Genomic DNA, 16634 nt, shown 5'->3' with positions numbered 1-16634 from the left:
ATTACAAACTTCAGAAGCCTTTTTAAACCTCAAATGCACTAATGATTTCAGTAAAGTTGTCCAGCAACAGGGTAATCAAATTAAGATCCTACACCTGAAAATAAAGAGTAATAAAACGCGGAGCTGACAACAAAAGCAGATGTCCGTCTAGGATGAGCCAAGATCAAAGGTTGAGATCAACTTTTTTGTAGAGTAAATGTATGATAATGGGAAATATGCACATTCTTGAAGTAAGGTGATCGTTCATGTCTTTTTGTATTGAGCTAAGAATTCATTCTATTATATAATTTGAATGATTTCACATTTTACATGGCTCATTTGAACTCTTCAGCACCTCATGACAAAAGTGTAGACATGATGGAAACAAGTTGTATTTTTCTTTCTTTACACAAGTGGCCTTTTTAACGTGTGGATGCCTGCGCTGGACAGATACAGTGGCTTGACTTGGTTGAAGGTCAGCTCCATTAGACATAGCTGTGTTATACGGTTTGCGCCCACGTGATGACAGTAAAACGACCTGAAAAAACGTTGTCGCGAAAGGTTTACACAAACAGTTTGATATCGACAGACAGATCTTACAGGTCAACGGACACGTGGGCGGAACTACTGTGTGGAAAACTAGGGAGTTTCGTAAGCCATCAATAAAGATACATTTACACAACTGAAACGGGTTTAAGCTATATAGATAGACAGCTGCTTTGCCAGTCGCCCTTTGTGATTTGATAACTTGTTGTGTATTTTGTATTACGAACGCCGTGGAAATTCACCATGCAGGCTGCCAAAGGTATGTCGGGTCTTTCTCACAGAACTAGCTATGATTGCAGAAGCTCGAAAGAATGAATGTGGTTGGGCTAGTTAGTTGTAGGATGCAGGAGAATGTCGCGGGGAAACATCAACTGGAAAGATGATAGGACACATAAATAGTATATTCATAATATTACACTATTTTTGCATTATAAAACTAAACATTACATTTATATTAATTGTAATTAAATAACCTACATATAGGACTAGCTAGATGCGGTTAAGAGGGGGGGACTAGGACGCCGGATTGGCGCACATTTAACAAATCTGATCTAACAAAGTGGATATTCGTCAAATCCGTCAAGATTGATGTATTGTGACATGCCCACAATGTAGTTACTAACGTCCTATTTGAATATATTTGGTTGTTTTCGCTGCATAACATTTAGAATTGGTCCCTTTTCAGGTTTAGAATAAGTGACTGCTAATGCTAGTTTCCCAACTCCCGTCTGTAGTGTCGCTAGCATCCAGAAATCGGTGGTGGTGGTCTAGTTTTGAACTGCATTGCAGTTGATTGGTGACGATGGCATGAACATGTATTGGGGTTGACATCTATACAAGCAGTTTACTCCGATTTTTACATTAACATAGTGTGAAATACACATAAACAATAGCTTAAATGAATGAGGCATCTTTCACCCACGCGTTTCGATGGCATAGCCATGGTTTTGGTCGAGTTCCATTGACTTCTTTACCGCATCTCTAGGAACATACACTTATAACCCCGCCTGTTACAGTTATTTATTGGACTCATCCGTCCTTCCTAGAGCTCTATGTCCATCTAATGGTGTAGTTATGTCATGACACAGAGTAGTCTATGAATTGTCCAGTGGGAAAAGTACCCAACCGTCATACTTGCAAAATACTACTTGAGTAAAAGTCTAAAAGTATTTGCTTTTAAATATACTTCATATCAAAAGTAAATGTAATTGCTAAAATATTCTTAAGTATCAAAAGTAAAAGTATAAATACTTTTACATTCTTTATATGAAGCAAACCAGACAGCACAAATTTATTTTATATATTTTTTATTCACGGATAGCCATGGGCACGCTCCCAACACTCCAACATCATTTACAGACAAAACATTTATGTTTAGTGAGTCCGCCAGATCAGAGGCAGTAGGGAGGACCAGGGATGTTCTCGTGATAAGTGTGTATCTATCATATGTAACATTCCATATGTAACAAGTACTTTTCGGTGTCAGGGAAAATGTATGGAGTAAAAAGTACATCATTTTCTTATGAATGTAATGGAGTAAAAGTTGTCAAATATAAATATTAAAGTACAGATACCCCCACAAACTGACTTAAGCAGTACTTTAATGTATTTTTACTTAAGTACCTTTTACCATTGGAATTCCATATTATTACAACGTCACTCCTACTCTGTATCACCCCCCCCCCCCCCCCCATCTCAAATTGTTCATTAGTATAATAGCCTACTGTAGTCATTAGGCCTATACTGTATAGGCTTGTGTACAGTTTTGGTCTTGTGTTCTCTGCAGTCTCTGACACCCCGATGGAATTCATGGTGGATTTCCTAAACAAAGCCAAGGAGATAGCAGATAGCAATGCCAACGTTCCAGAGGAACTGAGGGTCAACCTACAGAAGGCCCTGGACATAGCGTGTGGTCTAGACGGTTACCTGGAGAAAATGAGCAGCCAGGAAAGTGCACCTCTCGCTGAGCTGTATCAGTGAGTAATTCTCTTGTCCGTCCCACAGACACAGTTCACATGGATGGTTTCTTATGCACATTCTTACTTAATCCCATATGGATGTGTAGGAAAACGATGGAACACAACTGGGATAAAGTATTCAAGGAGGGCAAGACTCAGTTTCGGCTTCCAAAAGAGTGCATCACTGGGCATGTGGAAGGTGAGACATCTCTATTGGGTTCAGTTGTGTGGATGCTTGGGTAGAGATACATATTTAAGTAGTGCTAAATATTTTTTCTTGATGTTTCATTGGCAGGCCAGACTCTGAAAATGCTGGTTCACATGAGTAAAGCCAAGAGGATCCTAGAGATAGGCATGTTCACAGGGTATGGTGCTCTCTCAATGGCTGAAGCACTGCCCGAGGATGGTTCACTGGTTGCCTGTGAGATTGAGCAATATCTTAAAGAATTTGCTAAGCCCATATTTGACAGGTCTCCACATGGCAAGAAGATAACAGTGAAGATTGGTTCTGCCATGGATAGCTTGAAGGTGACTAACTACATGTTGTGTAACTACATTGATTAAGTTTAGCCTGCAGTGATTACATGTTAGTCTACTTGCTTAATAACCACGTTATATAGTTACATGCATATACAATGCAAACCAAATCACTTCAAGTAACAAAACTATTTGCAAATGTAATAAATATGAGTATAATAAATAGGCAATTATATATATATATATATATATATATATATAAACAGCCATTACCCCTGAGTAAAAGACGATACACTGTATCGGTGTATCTAGCTCATTGACAGTGAATAGTCCAGCTCTCTGATAATATTGTCTCTTTTAAAGGAACTGGCTGCAGCAGGCGAGCAGTTTGACATGGTCTTTATCGACGCAGACAAGAACAACTACATGAACTACTACAAGTTCATCCTGGACCACAACCTCCTACGGCTGAGTGGTGTGATATGTGTGGATAACTCTCTGTTCAAGGCTAAGGTCTACCTAAAGGACACCGCTGATGTAAACGGGCTGGCGCTTCGACATTTTAACCAGTTTGTGAAGAGTGATCTTCGTGTGGAGCAGGTCAGTGGAGAGACATGGCTTGTAATCGGTCTAATTATTGCTGGGTGTTTATTCCTGTGTTAGTAAAGAAGGTTTTGCTTCTTTTAAGGTCATTGTCCCCCTCAGAGATGGCATCAGCATCATCCGCAGAGTACCCATGGCAACAGCATGTGCAGGCACACAGGTAACATACGACGCATCCTCAGTCAGAAACACACTTAGTGCCAGTGCTAAAAGGAAAAGAAAATGACTATCACTGTTGTCATTGACAGCTGTAGTTACTACCATGAGTCAAATGGTGACTTTACAGTAATTAAAAGCTCATACAGACTTTTCCCTTCTCACTTATAACTCACTTGTGTTTGACTTGTCTCAGAGCAAGGTAACAGACGATGAGGTTTTCCGGGGTTTGAACGGGAGGTCGATCCTGGACCGGATGCGTCTGGACGGCAGGGTGGCCTATGTGACGGGGGCAGGCCAGGGTATAGGCAGGGCGTTCGCACATGCCCTAGGAGAGGCTGGGGCCAAAGTGGCTGTGGTAGACCTGGACCAAGGGAAGGCTGAGGGTGTGGCAGAGGAGCTCACACTGAAAGGTAAGGCTTTGGCATTAGCACACACCACTATGATTGTCACAATGTTGGATTTTCATATTAACCTTCCATGTATTACCAGCAGATGGTGCTCTACTGTCAGGGAAAAGTCAAGGAAATACTGTACATCATTGTTCCCCTATTAGCGGTCCAAGATTTGAATTGTTTTGTTTTATTATTGTTGGACATGATGTAAAAATACCCCCACGCATAATAGAGAGATATACACTACACTGAGTGTACAAAACATTAGGAACACCTTCCTAATATTGAGTTTGCACCCCTCCCTTTTGCCCTCAGAACAGCCTCAATTCGTCAGGGCATAGACTCTACAAGGTGTCGAAAGCATTCCACAGGGATGCTGACCCATGTTGACTCCAATGCTTCCCACAGTTGTGTCAAGTTGGCTGAAACCCAGCAGCGTTGCAGTTCTTAACACAAACCGGTGCACCTGGCACCTACTACCATACCCCATTCAAAGGCACTTAAGTCTTTGTCTTTCCCATTCACCCTCTGAATGGCACACGTACACAATCCATTTCTCAATTGCCTCAAGGTTTAAAAATCCTTCTTGAACCCGTCTCCTCCCCTACCCTACCCTACATCTACACTGATTGAAGTGGATTTAACACGTGACATCAATAAGGAATCAAAGCTTTCACCTGGTCAGTCTATCATGGAAAGAGAAGGTGTTCTTAATGTTTTGAATACTCAGTGTATGTGATTGTATGCAAACGTAAGCCAGGTTTGAATGCTTGTTTTAGTGAAGTATTATATCTGTTTTGGCTTCTTGCGGTCACTTTGTAGTCTGCAAATTATTTGTAATTATGTTCCGGCCCCCTGACCTTCCGCTCAAGAAACCATCGTCCTAGGCTGAATCTAGTTCATTATCCCTGTTGTATATTGTAACCTGATTATATTAAATTTTCAGACAAAACTTTAATCTGCACCACATGGCACCATATTTTGCATATGAAGACACAAAATAGTAATAATATCAATAATTTTGAACTTCAGTCTTCAAAAAGTCTAGAGGTGTTGCCTATTATTGCATTTAAACAGCCACTACTTTTTAATCCAGGGATAAGTTGCATTGCGATTACTGCTGACATCAGCAAATCGTCAGATGTTGAGAGGATGATTGACAGCATTGTGTCCAAATGGGGAGTGATCCAAATAGCATGCAACAACGCAGGGATCAACATGAACTCAGCCAGTGAAGACACCAGTCTGGAAGAGTGGGACCAAACCTTTGATGTCAACTTGAGGGGGACCTTCATGTGTTGTCAGGTGTGTGAATCCTCTACTGTATTCTGTTGTAAGCCTAGGCCACTTATAGGGACGCCTGATCTGCACTATCGTCTAGGATTGATGTGCCCAGCTGGTAATACACTTGTGTCCCCTGTGGACCGGCTGAATGCGGTGCGAAATGGTGTTGGAAAATGTTTTATTAAGACGGTACACATATTTTTCAAATTGTTTTTCTCCAACTGCCCGCCATTAAAGCTAGTTAAAGAGGAAAATGATGCCTTTGCAGCCTGACTGCAGGATGCTTTATGTACGAGCCGGTACACGGGGGACACAAGTGTATTAACGGTTGGGCACATCAATCCAAGACAATAGTGCAGATCTAGAGCCCACTATTGGCAGCCTAGGCTAGAATGCTACTGTAGGCCTGTGTGATCTATTTCATTACTCAGAGGGTCATACCAGTGGCGTAGGTCTGTCTGGAAAATGGGAAACATACAGTTGTTTGAGTTTATGCGTCTAACTGTTTTGGGGGGGAATGTTTGACGTGTAAATTACACATGGAATATATGAGAGTTTGAGTTAGGGTCTTTGAGTAAGTATGAATAGTAATGAAAGGTGTACACATAGGGTGTCAATACTAAAAGTGTGATGAATGTTTGTAATATGTGTCCATTCCCCCTGAATTCTTGCCTCAGGCTGCAGGTCGTGTGATGCTGAAGCAAGGATATGGGAAGATAATTAACACAGCGTCCATGGCTAGTCTAATAGGTGAGTGATGATTCTATCTATCCTGTATGTTCCCTTTAGATTTCATCAACGTTTTAGAGGGAGAATGTCTTCCTTTCATCTCCATGTATGGTGAGTCAATGAAGAATGGTGAGTCAAGTGAAGAATAATGACCTGAGCTTTGTTGCTGCATTGATATGTCTCCTGTAGTACACTGAGAAGTACAGTAATGTAATACTCATCACAGTGCTTTTGTGCACCAGAACATAATTGTATACGGTTTGTTTCTGTAACGTTGCGAAACGACATCAATGGGCTTGGTATTCTACAGTCTTGCCATTTCAGTGTATTTTAGTGAACTTAGTGACAGGAAACTTGGTGACCCATTTCACAAATGCAATCTATTTTTTTTAAAAGTATAATTGCTAATACTGCTAATCTTCACCATATAACTGTTTATTCAGGACAATACTATAGTGATTTATCCACCCACATTATTCTCCCGCTGCAAACACAGTTGTGATTGCTGCTCATCAAGGCAGTTTTGCATCATAATAAACATCCATCTCCTGAGCTGTAGGGAGGATGTGTTAGTAAGGAAACCTGAGGTCCAACATGTAAAAGGCTTCCTGTGCAACAACCCTGCCTGCCTCTGTAAAGGGCTGTGTTTAAGCAGCAGATGCTTTTACATTTTACTAAGTGCATTGTGAAATGGGAGTTATTCCCAGCCCAGTGTAAATCCTCCTACAGGTTCCTCCAGAGAAACAGTAACACTTCATCAGCAGTATAGTCATCGCCAATAAACTGCTGTGACATATGGGCCTGAGTCCCAACTGCAGGGGCAATCTGTGAAACAGGGCCATGCTGGTAAATAGAGGATGGCAACAAAAAGTGATCAATTACTCATGTTACGCACAGTCCTGCAGGAATTGACTTTATTGGTCTGGACATCTGTTATAGTATTGTCATAATGAATAATCAGAGGGGACCTGTTTTCGCCAAGTAGGGTACCAAAAAGCAGCCGTGAATGTGCATTTTAATTGGACAATGACAGCTTTTTGTCCATCTGCTGAATAAAATGTGTTTTTCCCCTCCCCTGTACATTTGAAGAGAATGATGGTAGGCCACACAAAGGAAGAGCATTTTTGACATGCTAACAAACTAATATATATATTTCCCATGCTGTTTGGCTGTATTGGAGAGTAGATGTAAAGTATTTGACCTGACTAAGGAGGATAGAGAGAATCATGTCAGCGGCACGCTCATTCAGCCTGTGTACCATCTTTACTTCCTATCTGTCCTGAGGACTTGAGTATGTGTAGGCCTGTGATGAAAAGGGCTAGTTTCCCCCCACTTAGAATGGGCAATAAGTAGCAGTAGGAATGTTAGAGGGTTTTAGACTGCTCTCTTTCTCCCTCTCTAAGGATTACTGCTCTTAAGACGGAAAACATCAATGCAGGTTTATTTGAAGGATGAAGGCCTGTTTTGAACGGTATTTTGGAGCTGTATCATCAGGTCTTCAGTGAGGATTAGCACTGTTAGGCTTTTTTAGCTGTGTTTCCTGTCCTGATAAATCGGCTTTCACCTTCAGTCTGGGTGTAAGCCCTGGGCTTTGCTCCTCCTCACGTGCTCCTCCTCTCCTCCAAGGCTGGGGTCCTACCCAAGGGCCTGCACCTCCTCCTCAGCCTCCTCACTCCATCATGGAAGCATCCTCCATCCTCTTCTCTCCTCACATCAGCTCTATTCCTTTCTAAACAAACGAGGGACCGTGAATCTCCTGTCCACTCTGTCTCCCCAGGACCAGCCCCTGCCTCTCTGCAGCTGTGTCATATTTATCATCTCTGTTCCGACCGAAGCAATTTGGCAGTGAGATCAAGGGGCGACGAGGTTAACTACTAAAGTTGTATGTAACTTGGAGGCTTCCCTGTGATGATTAATCAACCAGAGGGAAATTAGCCGCTGTCCAAGCATCCCATGCAGTGTGCAGCATCTGTGATGGTCAAGGCAAACAAATGGTGTTGCCTTTGTTGCTGAAGATGGTGCGTAACTGGACATTACAAGCAATTATTCTGACATGGCTTTATCCACGGGGTCCCAAGTACCTAATGGAGGTGTTTTCATGGAGCATGCAGTAGAAACCAGGGTGCTGAGTTATGATTGAAATGAAGTAATGCATAGAATGAATAATATGCAGGGGTACTGGAGTGGCGCAGCGGTCTAAGGCACTGCATCTCAGTGCTAGAGGCGTCACTACAGTCCCCGATTCGTATCCAGGCTGTATCACATCCGGCCGTGATTGGGAGTCCCATAGGGCGGCGCACAATTGGCCCCGCTGCGTCCGGGGTAGGCCGTCATTGTAAATAAGAATTTGTTCTTAACTGACTTGCCTAGTTAAATAAAGGTAAAAAATATATAATAATTACTCTCAGAGAAAGTCTACATTGTAGTGTGTGTTTCATGGTTATTAGAGGGGTAACGTTTGTCTTTTAGACATTGAGTGCAGTTTATATGGTTATTCCACATTTTGATGTGTTACAGCCTGAATTCAAAATGGATGAAATAGATTTTTCCCCCACCCATCTACACACAATAAACTATAATGACAAAGTGAAACCATGTTTTTAGAAATGTTAGCAAATTTAATTGAAAATGAAAACATTTACATAATTATTCACACCCCAGAGTCAGTACTTTGTAGAAGCAACTTTGATAGCGATTACACTTCGAGTCGTCTCGGGTATGTCTGTATAAGCTCTACACATCTGGATTTTGGGATATTCTCCCATTCTTCCGTGCAGATTTTCTCAAGCTCTGTTAAGTTAGATGGGGAGAGCCGGTGAACAGCAATCTTCAAGTCTTAGGATTCAAGTCTGGGCTTTGGCTGGGCCGTTCAAGGACTTTTACTTTCTTGTTCTGAAGCCATTCCAGCGTTGCTTTGGCTGTATGCTTTGGGTCATTGTCCTGTTGGAACGTAAATCTTCTCCCTAGTCTGTCATTTCACTCTGAAGCAGCTTCTAATCAAGGAATTGTCTGTTGTGCCTGGTTTTCTCCAGTGCTTTGCATTCAGGCCAAAGAGTTACATTTTTGTCTCATCAGGCCACAGAATCTTTTGTCTTGTGCTCTGTCTTTCACATGCCTTTTTGCAAACTCCAGGCGCGGCTGTCGTATCTTTTTCTCAGGAGTGGCTTCTGTCTGGCCTTTCTCCCATAAAGCCCTGATTGGTGAAGTGCTTTAGAGACTGGTGTCCTTCTGACAGGCTCTCCCATCTCAGCCAACGAACTCTGTAGTTCTGTCAGAGTGGTCATTGGGTTCTTGATCACCTCCCAAGGTCCTTCTTGCCCAGTTGCTCAGTTTGATTGGATGGCCAGCTCTAGGCAGAGTCTGCGTAGTTCCATGTTTTTTTTAATTTCCCAATGATGGAGACCACTGTGCTTTTGGAAACTTTCAACACTAGTATTTGTTTTATACTCTTCCCCAGATATATGCCTCAACACAATTCATGGTATAGTTTCTGCTCTGACACAGATTTGTCCGTCGGACTGCCAGATGGTGAAGCGTGATTAATCACTCCTGAGAACGCATTTCCACTGCTCCAGAGTCCAATAGCAGCGAGCTTTACACCACTCTAGCCGACGCTTGGCATTTCTCATGGTGATCTTAGGCTTGTGTGCGGCTGGTCGGCCATGGAAACCCATTTCATGAAGCTCCCAACGAACAGTTCTGGTGCTGATGTTGCTTCCAGGGGCAGTTTGGGGCTTGGTAGTGAGACAATTTTTACGCGCTTAAGCACTTGGTGGTCCCGTTCCTTGAGCTTGTATGGCCTACCACTTCGCGGCTGAGCTGTTGTTGCTCCTAGACGTTTCCACTTTGCAAAAACAGCACTTACAGTTGTCCAGCCATTAGCAGCTCTAGCAAGGAAGAAATTTAACGAACTGGCTTGTTGGAAAGGTGGCATTCTATGACGGTGCCACGTTGAAATTCATTGAGCTCTTCAGTAAGGCTTATCTACTACCAATGTTTGTCAATGGAGATTGCATGGCTGTGTGCTTGATTTTATACACCTGCCAGCAATGGGTGTGGCTGAAATAGCCAAATCCACTCATTTGAAGGGATTGTCACATACTTTTGTATATATAGTGTACACTGCCAACTGTGGGACCTTATATAGGCAGGTGTGTTCCTTTCTAAATCATGTCCAAACAATTGAATTGGCCACAGGTGGACTCCAATCAAGTTGTAGTGACATCTCAAAGATGATCAAAGGAAATTGGATGCACCTGAGCAAAATGTGGAGTGTCATAGCAAAAGGGTGTGAATACTTATGTAAATTAGATATTTTTGTATTTCATTTTCAATAAATTTGCTAACATTTCTAAAAACATGTTTTTACTTTTACATTATGGGGCATTGTGTGTCGATGGGTGAGGGTAATTTTTTTTTATTTAATACGTTTTTTATTCAGCCTGTAACACAAATGTGGAATAAGTCAAGGTGTATAACAACTCCTGAATGCACTGTATGTGTTTTAATTAGTTCAAGTTTAGTTTAAAACAAGTGATAGACAACAATACAGATTTTTTTTAAATACAAAAACCTATGCAGGTGTCGTTGGATCAATACTACTTGACTTGATTTGTCCCCTCTGCAGTGCCCCATCCACAGAAGCAGCTTGCCTACAACACCTCAAAGGCAGGAGTGGTCAAACTGACACAGACACTTGGCACAGAGTGGATCGACAGAGGGGTCCGAGTTAACTGCATCTCACCGTAAGTTTGTGTCCCACATGTTCGTTTTATTAAATGGCCTGGCTTCAGAATAGGCCTATAGTGTCAATGGCAGATCTTATCTGTATCACCATGCCACAACAGTTCACACATCACAAATATTTTTATTTATTTCAATCCTAACTTTGATTTAAGAATGTACACATACAAAATGTCCATGGACTTCAAGCCCATCTATTCTGAACAAAATTATAAATGCAACATTCAACAATTTAAACGATTTTACTGAGTTACAGTTCATATAAGGAAATCAGTCAATTGAAATAAATAAATTAGGCCCTAATCTATGGATTTCACATAAATGGACAGGGGTGCAAACATAGGTGAGCCTTGGCAGGCATAGGCCCACCCACTTGGGAGCAAGGCCCAACCACTGGGGAGCCAGGCCCAGCCAATCAGAAGGAGTTTTTCTCTACAAAAGGTTTTATTACAGACAGATACTCCTCAGTTTCATCAGCTATCCAGGTGGATGGTCTCAGATGATCCCGCAGGTAAAGAAGCCAGATGTGGAGGTCCTGGGCTGGCGTGGTTACACATGGTTTGCGGTTGTGAAGCCGGTTGGATTTACTGCCAAATTCTCTAAAACGACGTTGGAGGCAGCATATGGTAGATAAATGAACATTCAATTTTCTAGCAACAGCTCTGGTGGACATTCCTGCAGTCAGCATGCCAATTGCACGCTCCCTCAAAACTTGATATATCCGTGGCATTGTGTTGTGTGACCAAACTGCACATTTTAGAGTGGCCTTTTGTCCCCAGCACCAGGTGCACCTGTGTAATGATCATGCTGTTTAATCAGCTTCTTGATATGCCACACCTGTCAGGTGGATGGATTATCTTGGCAAAGAAGAATTGCTCACTAATAGGATGTAAACAATTTTGTGACCAAAAGAGAAAAGCTTTCTGTGCGTATGGAACATTTCTGGGATCTTTTATTTCACCTCATGAAACATGAAACTTTACATTTTTGTTCAGTATGTATTGCTATTTGTTGAGCTGCCAAGAACAGTAATGAAGAGAAGCGATTGAGTGTTTTCCTCCATTGTAAAAGTTCCATTTGAGAATGAGGCACCCATTTAAGCCCTCAAACAATGTGCTCAGGCTTAATTAGATGGCGTCTTTAGGGAGGAATCAACCAAACACTTGCTCTAATTGTTATATTCAATTAGGGAATCAAATGAGCATCCTCACTCCAAGTGTCTCCACAACAATAGCACATTGTTTGTATCTAGTTGTCTGTGAAGCTGTGTGGCGGGAAGAAGAGAACAGAGGAACACTCTTTGCTGCGCTGTGTATGTGTGTGTGTTAAGTCGAGCATCCCTTAGCCCCAGCAAATCCGTCCGGTGGCTCGGCATGCAGGGCCCATCACCACACCCAGAACAAAGTGCCCACTCTCCCACCACTCTGCTTTATTTATCGCCAGCTTGTTTGCTAATTTTAATTTGCAAAGAAGCAATTCTTTCCCCCTTCTAACTGGCTGTATCAATGGGGCACTGATTTCTTAGAAGTGACAGTCAGTAAATATGCATAAAAAAGGGACACAATTAGCGAGTGCGAGGTTGACTGCAGCCTGATTTCATTGGCAACTTTAGCCGCGCCGGTGATAAGCTGCATTATCTAGAAAATTGGCTGAGGGAAAACAGCACCTCTGATTGCCAGTAAAGGTTCCAGATAACAGGGCGCTGAAGAGAAATATAATTGAGGTGGAATATGTTAACCAGGGTGTCACATGCTTCTTGGAGCCGCTAATTTATCAAAATGTTGGAATTTGTATCAAGGCACAGCCAGGAATACTGTATGCCTAACGTGTTGGGTACGGGCTAAAGATGAGTCGACCGTGAAGCTTTTAGTTACTTTCATAATGATTGTGTGAAAAGCCTGAAGTCGTCTCACATTAGACACAGCTGTGTTGACACGTTTACCCAAATGATAAAGAGAGGAGAGAAAATCATTGGTCATGATAGATTAATGCTGACACAAGCATTGTCTAAACATGAAAGTACCACAGTCTCAGGAGGAAATCAGATGAGGAAATCACTACAGTACCAACACACCTGTTTCCTTTAAATGCCACTCAAGCACTATGCCTGAGAATCAAACCAGCTAAAGCACATATCAGGGAGACGCAGAGAAAGTGATAATGTACAGGCTCCTGAAGGCGAATTACACCTAGGGTCCTGTCGTACCCGGTGGCGCTTCCTGCGACGTGCCAGTCATTTAACACCATGCGTCCCACTGGAAATATCATCAGAGATGTACCCTTTTTCTGAAGGGTAATTGGGTTTATTTATTATTTTATTTTGGTTACCAAAGTGGTGGCTCTGAAATGCCACACTGCTGCCACTCCTAGCTTTGATGTTTGATGTCTCTGAATTCTCTTTCCCTCCATCTCTGTCTCTCCCTTTTTCTTTTCAGGGGGATTGTTGACACCCCTCTCATCCACTCGGAGAGTTTGAGGCCTCTGGTGAAGCGCTGGCTGTCAGATATCCCTGCTGGACGACTGGCTCTAGTGACAGACCTGCAAGCTGCAGTGGTCTACTTGGCATCTGACGCCTCTGACTACATGACAGGGCATAACTTAGTCATAGACGGTGGGCAAAGTCTGTGGTAGAGAGAGGGAGAAGCTTAATTTTTCCCACTCTTGGTTCACTCTTGGGAATAGACACCCGCCACAGGTGGCTGGTGGCACATTAATTAGGGAGACGGACTCATAGTAATGGCTGGAATGGAATGATATGGAACACTTGACTTCCATGTGTTTGATTTCACTCCATTCCAGCCATTATTATGAGCCGTCCTCCCCTCATCAGCCTCCTGTGGCAACCACTGTGACTGATCTCCACAGGGAGAATAGGATAACAGAGAGATTACGTCAGAGTGATTACCTGGTTTACCATTATGTCAGATTGGACATTATTTTACAGTTTCATACAGTAGTCTTCACATAAAATGAACATTCATTTCGACACAATTGTTCTTTTATATCCCTGTTAATTTTCTTAACAGAAATGCACACTTTGTTGCAAATCCTTTTTATGTCTTCTACATGGTGCTATCCTTTGGACATCTGTGTTTTTATACAGAAACATTTCACGCTGGAATCTGTGAGTGGCTCTTATAAACAGGTTTTGACACCATTGGCCCCATCAGAGGTATTTGTTTCATAAGTGAAAAGTACTTGAAACGGGTTCATAGTTCAAGATTTTAATACACTGAATGCATGCTGCTTTCTACTGTGCAAGTGCAGTACATATTAGATTGCAAAAGATTGGTTAGTAGAAAATACTGAGATGTGTATGACAAGATACTGTACGAAATACAGTCTGTTTCTAAAATTAACACTATCAAACTTAATATTGTAACTAATCCTTTCCTTCTGGGGACTACATACTGAGCACATACATATGGTTTCAACGCTAACTAGACATTCTATGCATATAAATGTGTAATAACTCCCTGTTTGACAGTCTGGGATCGTTGTGTTTTTCCGGGTACCATAGCGTACCACCCTCCTTCAGCTCTTCTCTCTCTCATGGTTTTGCTGATTGGTCCCCCAAGTGGTGCTTACAATCCACATCTTAATTGCTCCCTGTACTGTTTATGTGCTGCAAAACAATGCTTAAAGGAGGTTAGCTGAGGGCACGGCCTTAGTCACTGCAATTATACCAAAGGAGTGTCCAATTAGCACCATCCATGCAATGAGACAGTGCTTGTTTGTGTGAGCAACTTCTCACTATTAGTGGCCGTACTCAGATTTACATAATGGGGTCCCTTATTAACGGGGCTAGTGAGTGAGAGGATCCCATTTAGATATGGAAAGATCTGACGATCTCTGCATTTCAGTTGGATTTAATGTAGAAGACATACCAAACCTACATGGTAGATAGACACAACTTCCTCACAGGACAATATCAGAAGTGTGATTTCTGTAAGCAGTGAATGTAAGAATTTATCCAGAATGACCTAATAAACATCTTAATATCACGAGGGTAGAATATTAGTTAGGCATTTCGTCAGATGGCCACAAAGGGGCAGTCTAGAGATGGGGAGCTACAGATATTTGCCGTTCTCCACCTTTCAGTATACAGGATAATCACTTTGAATGTGGGGTTATCAACAACATTATTTGCCATTATCCGAGGGTGATAACAAAGGGTCTGCTATATGTTTGTGAGGAAATTATGATTGAAATGACATCCGCAATCCTAGTGTGCAAACAGCTGGACATGGGAATGAATCTGTTGAAATGTTGAACAAACACAATGTACAGTACTTTCAATTAAAAATGAAACTGAAATAGTTACATTTCCAATGTATGAAAAATGTAATTACTGTATATTCATCTGTTGCTACTGCTTGCCAAGAGATGAGGTGAGTAATTGTCAAGGTTCACAGTAATTGTTATGCAGGTATCTACACAGTTTATGTTGGGAATTGTAATAACTGTTCTGAATGTAATCTACTGTCTTAATCTTAACTAAAGACAAACATTTACATGTCAGTTAACAACTTAAGTTGTAGTTTTCCATTAGTTGTACCTAAACACAGGTTGACTGGGGTCATACATACAGTAGGTGTATCATTTTGTCAATTCATTAAAGTGTAGCCTATAGTTTAAGGCATAACTATTGTAGCATCCACAGCAACATGTTAAACTCCATCCTCTGTACTGCTGTCTACAACACCTCACTTTAGTCAGGAGTTTATTCACAGCATAATTCAGTCTAAGCTGTTTTGATGTTATTATGTTTTGTATTGCTCTAAACGGTTTCAAAGCCCTTTTTGAAGATCTTGTTTTCCCTGGAAAGCGCAGCCACAAGAGCCAAATCTAGTATTTTGAGCTGAAAAGGTGATCTCTCTCCAAACCTATGGCTTGCTTCATGAGGTGTAAGTGATCTTGAATACATTATTTATGACCTTGTGCTGCAATTACGCTCAGGAGCGGGGCCCGCGAAAATGCCGGTGTTGTGCTAAAGAGTTCTTCAGCACTAAAGCACTTGTGCCCTCGCACTTCAAATCAACTTTGATTAATGTCCATGGTTGTCCTGGAATGCAACATTTTACAGCAGAAGCAAATCGTGAGTAGCCCTGGGTCGATGCGACAACAGGAGGAGACAACACAGCGGAGCACAGCCTGTATCTGGGTGAGAGAGTACGTCAGGGTTTATAGATGGCATATTAACATTTGACAACATCAATACCCTTTTATTGATGTATTTTATCATGCCTTAGCCCTAGTCTAGTGAGTGAGATATTTGAAAATGAAATGTATGGAACTAAGGCTCTTACGACAGGTCTACATGACCTATTGTGTCAATGAAATGTCGACAAAATCAATTATTTAAAATAATTGTACTTTCAACAGGTAAATAAAGGCTTTATTTCACTGATGTAAATACAATTAAATCACCTCAATCATCCTTATTGTGGTCATACCGTACTTTAGGACGGGTAGTGAGTAGAAAATGGGGGACCAAGTACCTTGATAGTGTTGAAAGACAATTGACACAATAAAAGCCTCTGTCAATTTTAACAACAGTGTCAGAACTCAGTAGTATGTAAAAGGTTCAATTACTGTGATTGTTTATTTTTGACAATTTTTATTGAAAACAAATAAGGTGTCTTGGCAGAAAGCTATTTCTCTAGCAAGAATTTGGCTAGGACTGGGAGTGGCCTACGTGAGGGGCCTTATCGGAGGAACCTAATGAGAGGGATATCTAACCTAAAAACTAGCTGTTATTGGC

At 41.7% G+C, this 16634-nt stretch overlaps 1 protein-coding gene across 1 annotated transcript; it reads left to right on the top strand.

Annotated features, from left to right (window-relative positions):
* The first annotated feature begins 573 nt into the window (after positions 1–573).
* Positions 574–15213, top strand: zgc:113054 (uncharacterized). Its single transcript, XM_029774732.1, has 11 exons — positions 574–784; positions 2312–2501; positions 2591–2682; positions 2779–3011; positions 3324–3560; positions 3649–3723; positions 3916–4132; positions 5211–5419; positions 6076–6148; positions 10755–10872; positions 13306–15213. The coding sequence occupies exons 1-11, from the start codon at positions 769–771 to the stop codon at positions 13499–13501; spliced, it is 1656 nt and encodes a 551-aa protein (XP_029630592.1). The 5' UTR covers positions 574–768; the 3' UTR covers positions 13502–15213.
* Positions 15214–16634: the final 1421 nt, after the last annotated feature.

The sequence above is a fragment of the Salmo trutta genome, chromosome 14 (genome assembly GCF_901001165.1).
Source record: "Salmo trutta chromosome 14, fSalTru1.1, whole genome shotgun sequence".
NCBI lineage: Eukaryota > Metazoa > Chordata > Actinopteri > Salmoniformes > Salmonidae > Salmo > Salmo trutta.
This window is presented reverse-complemented; position numbering and strand designations above follow the sequence as displayed.

Coding starts and splice junctions, on each gene's coding strand:
- zgc:113054 (XM_029774732.1), top strand. Junction 3,724..3,915: donor CAGCATGTGCAGGCACACAG/GTAACATACGAC, acceptor GACTTGTCTCAG/AGCAAGGTAACAGACGATGA. Junction 5,420..6,075: donor GGACCTTCATGTGTTGTCAG/GTGTGTGAATCC, acceptor TTCTTGCCTCAG/GCTGCAGGTCGTGTGATGCT.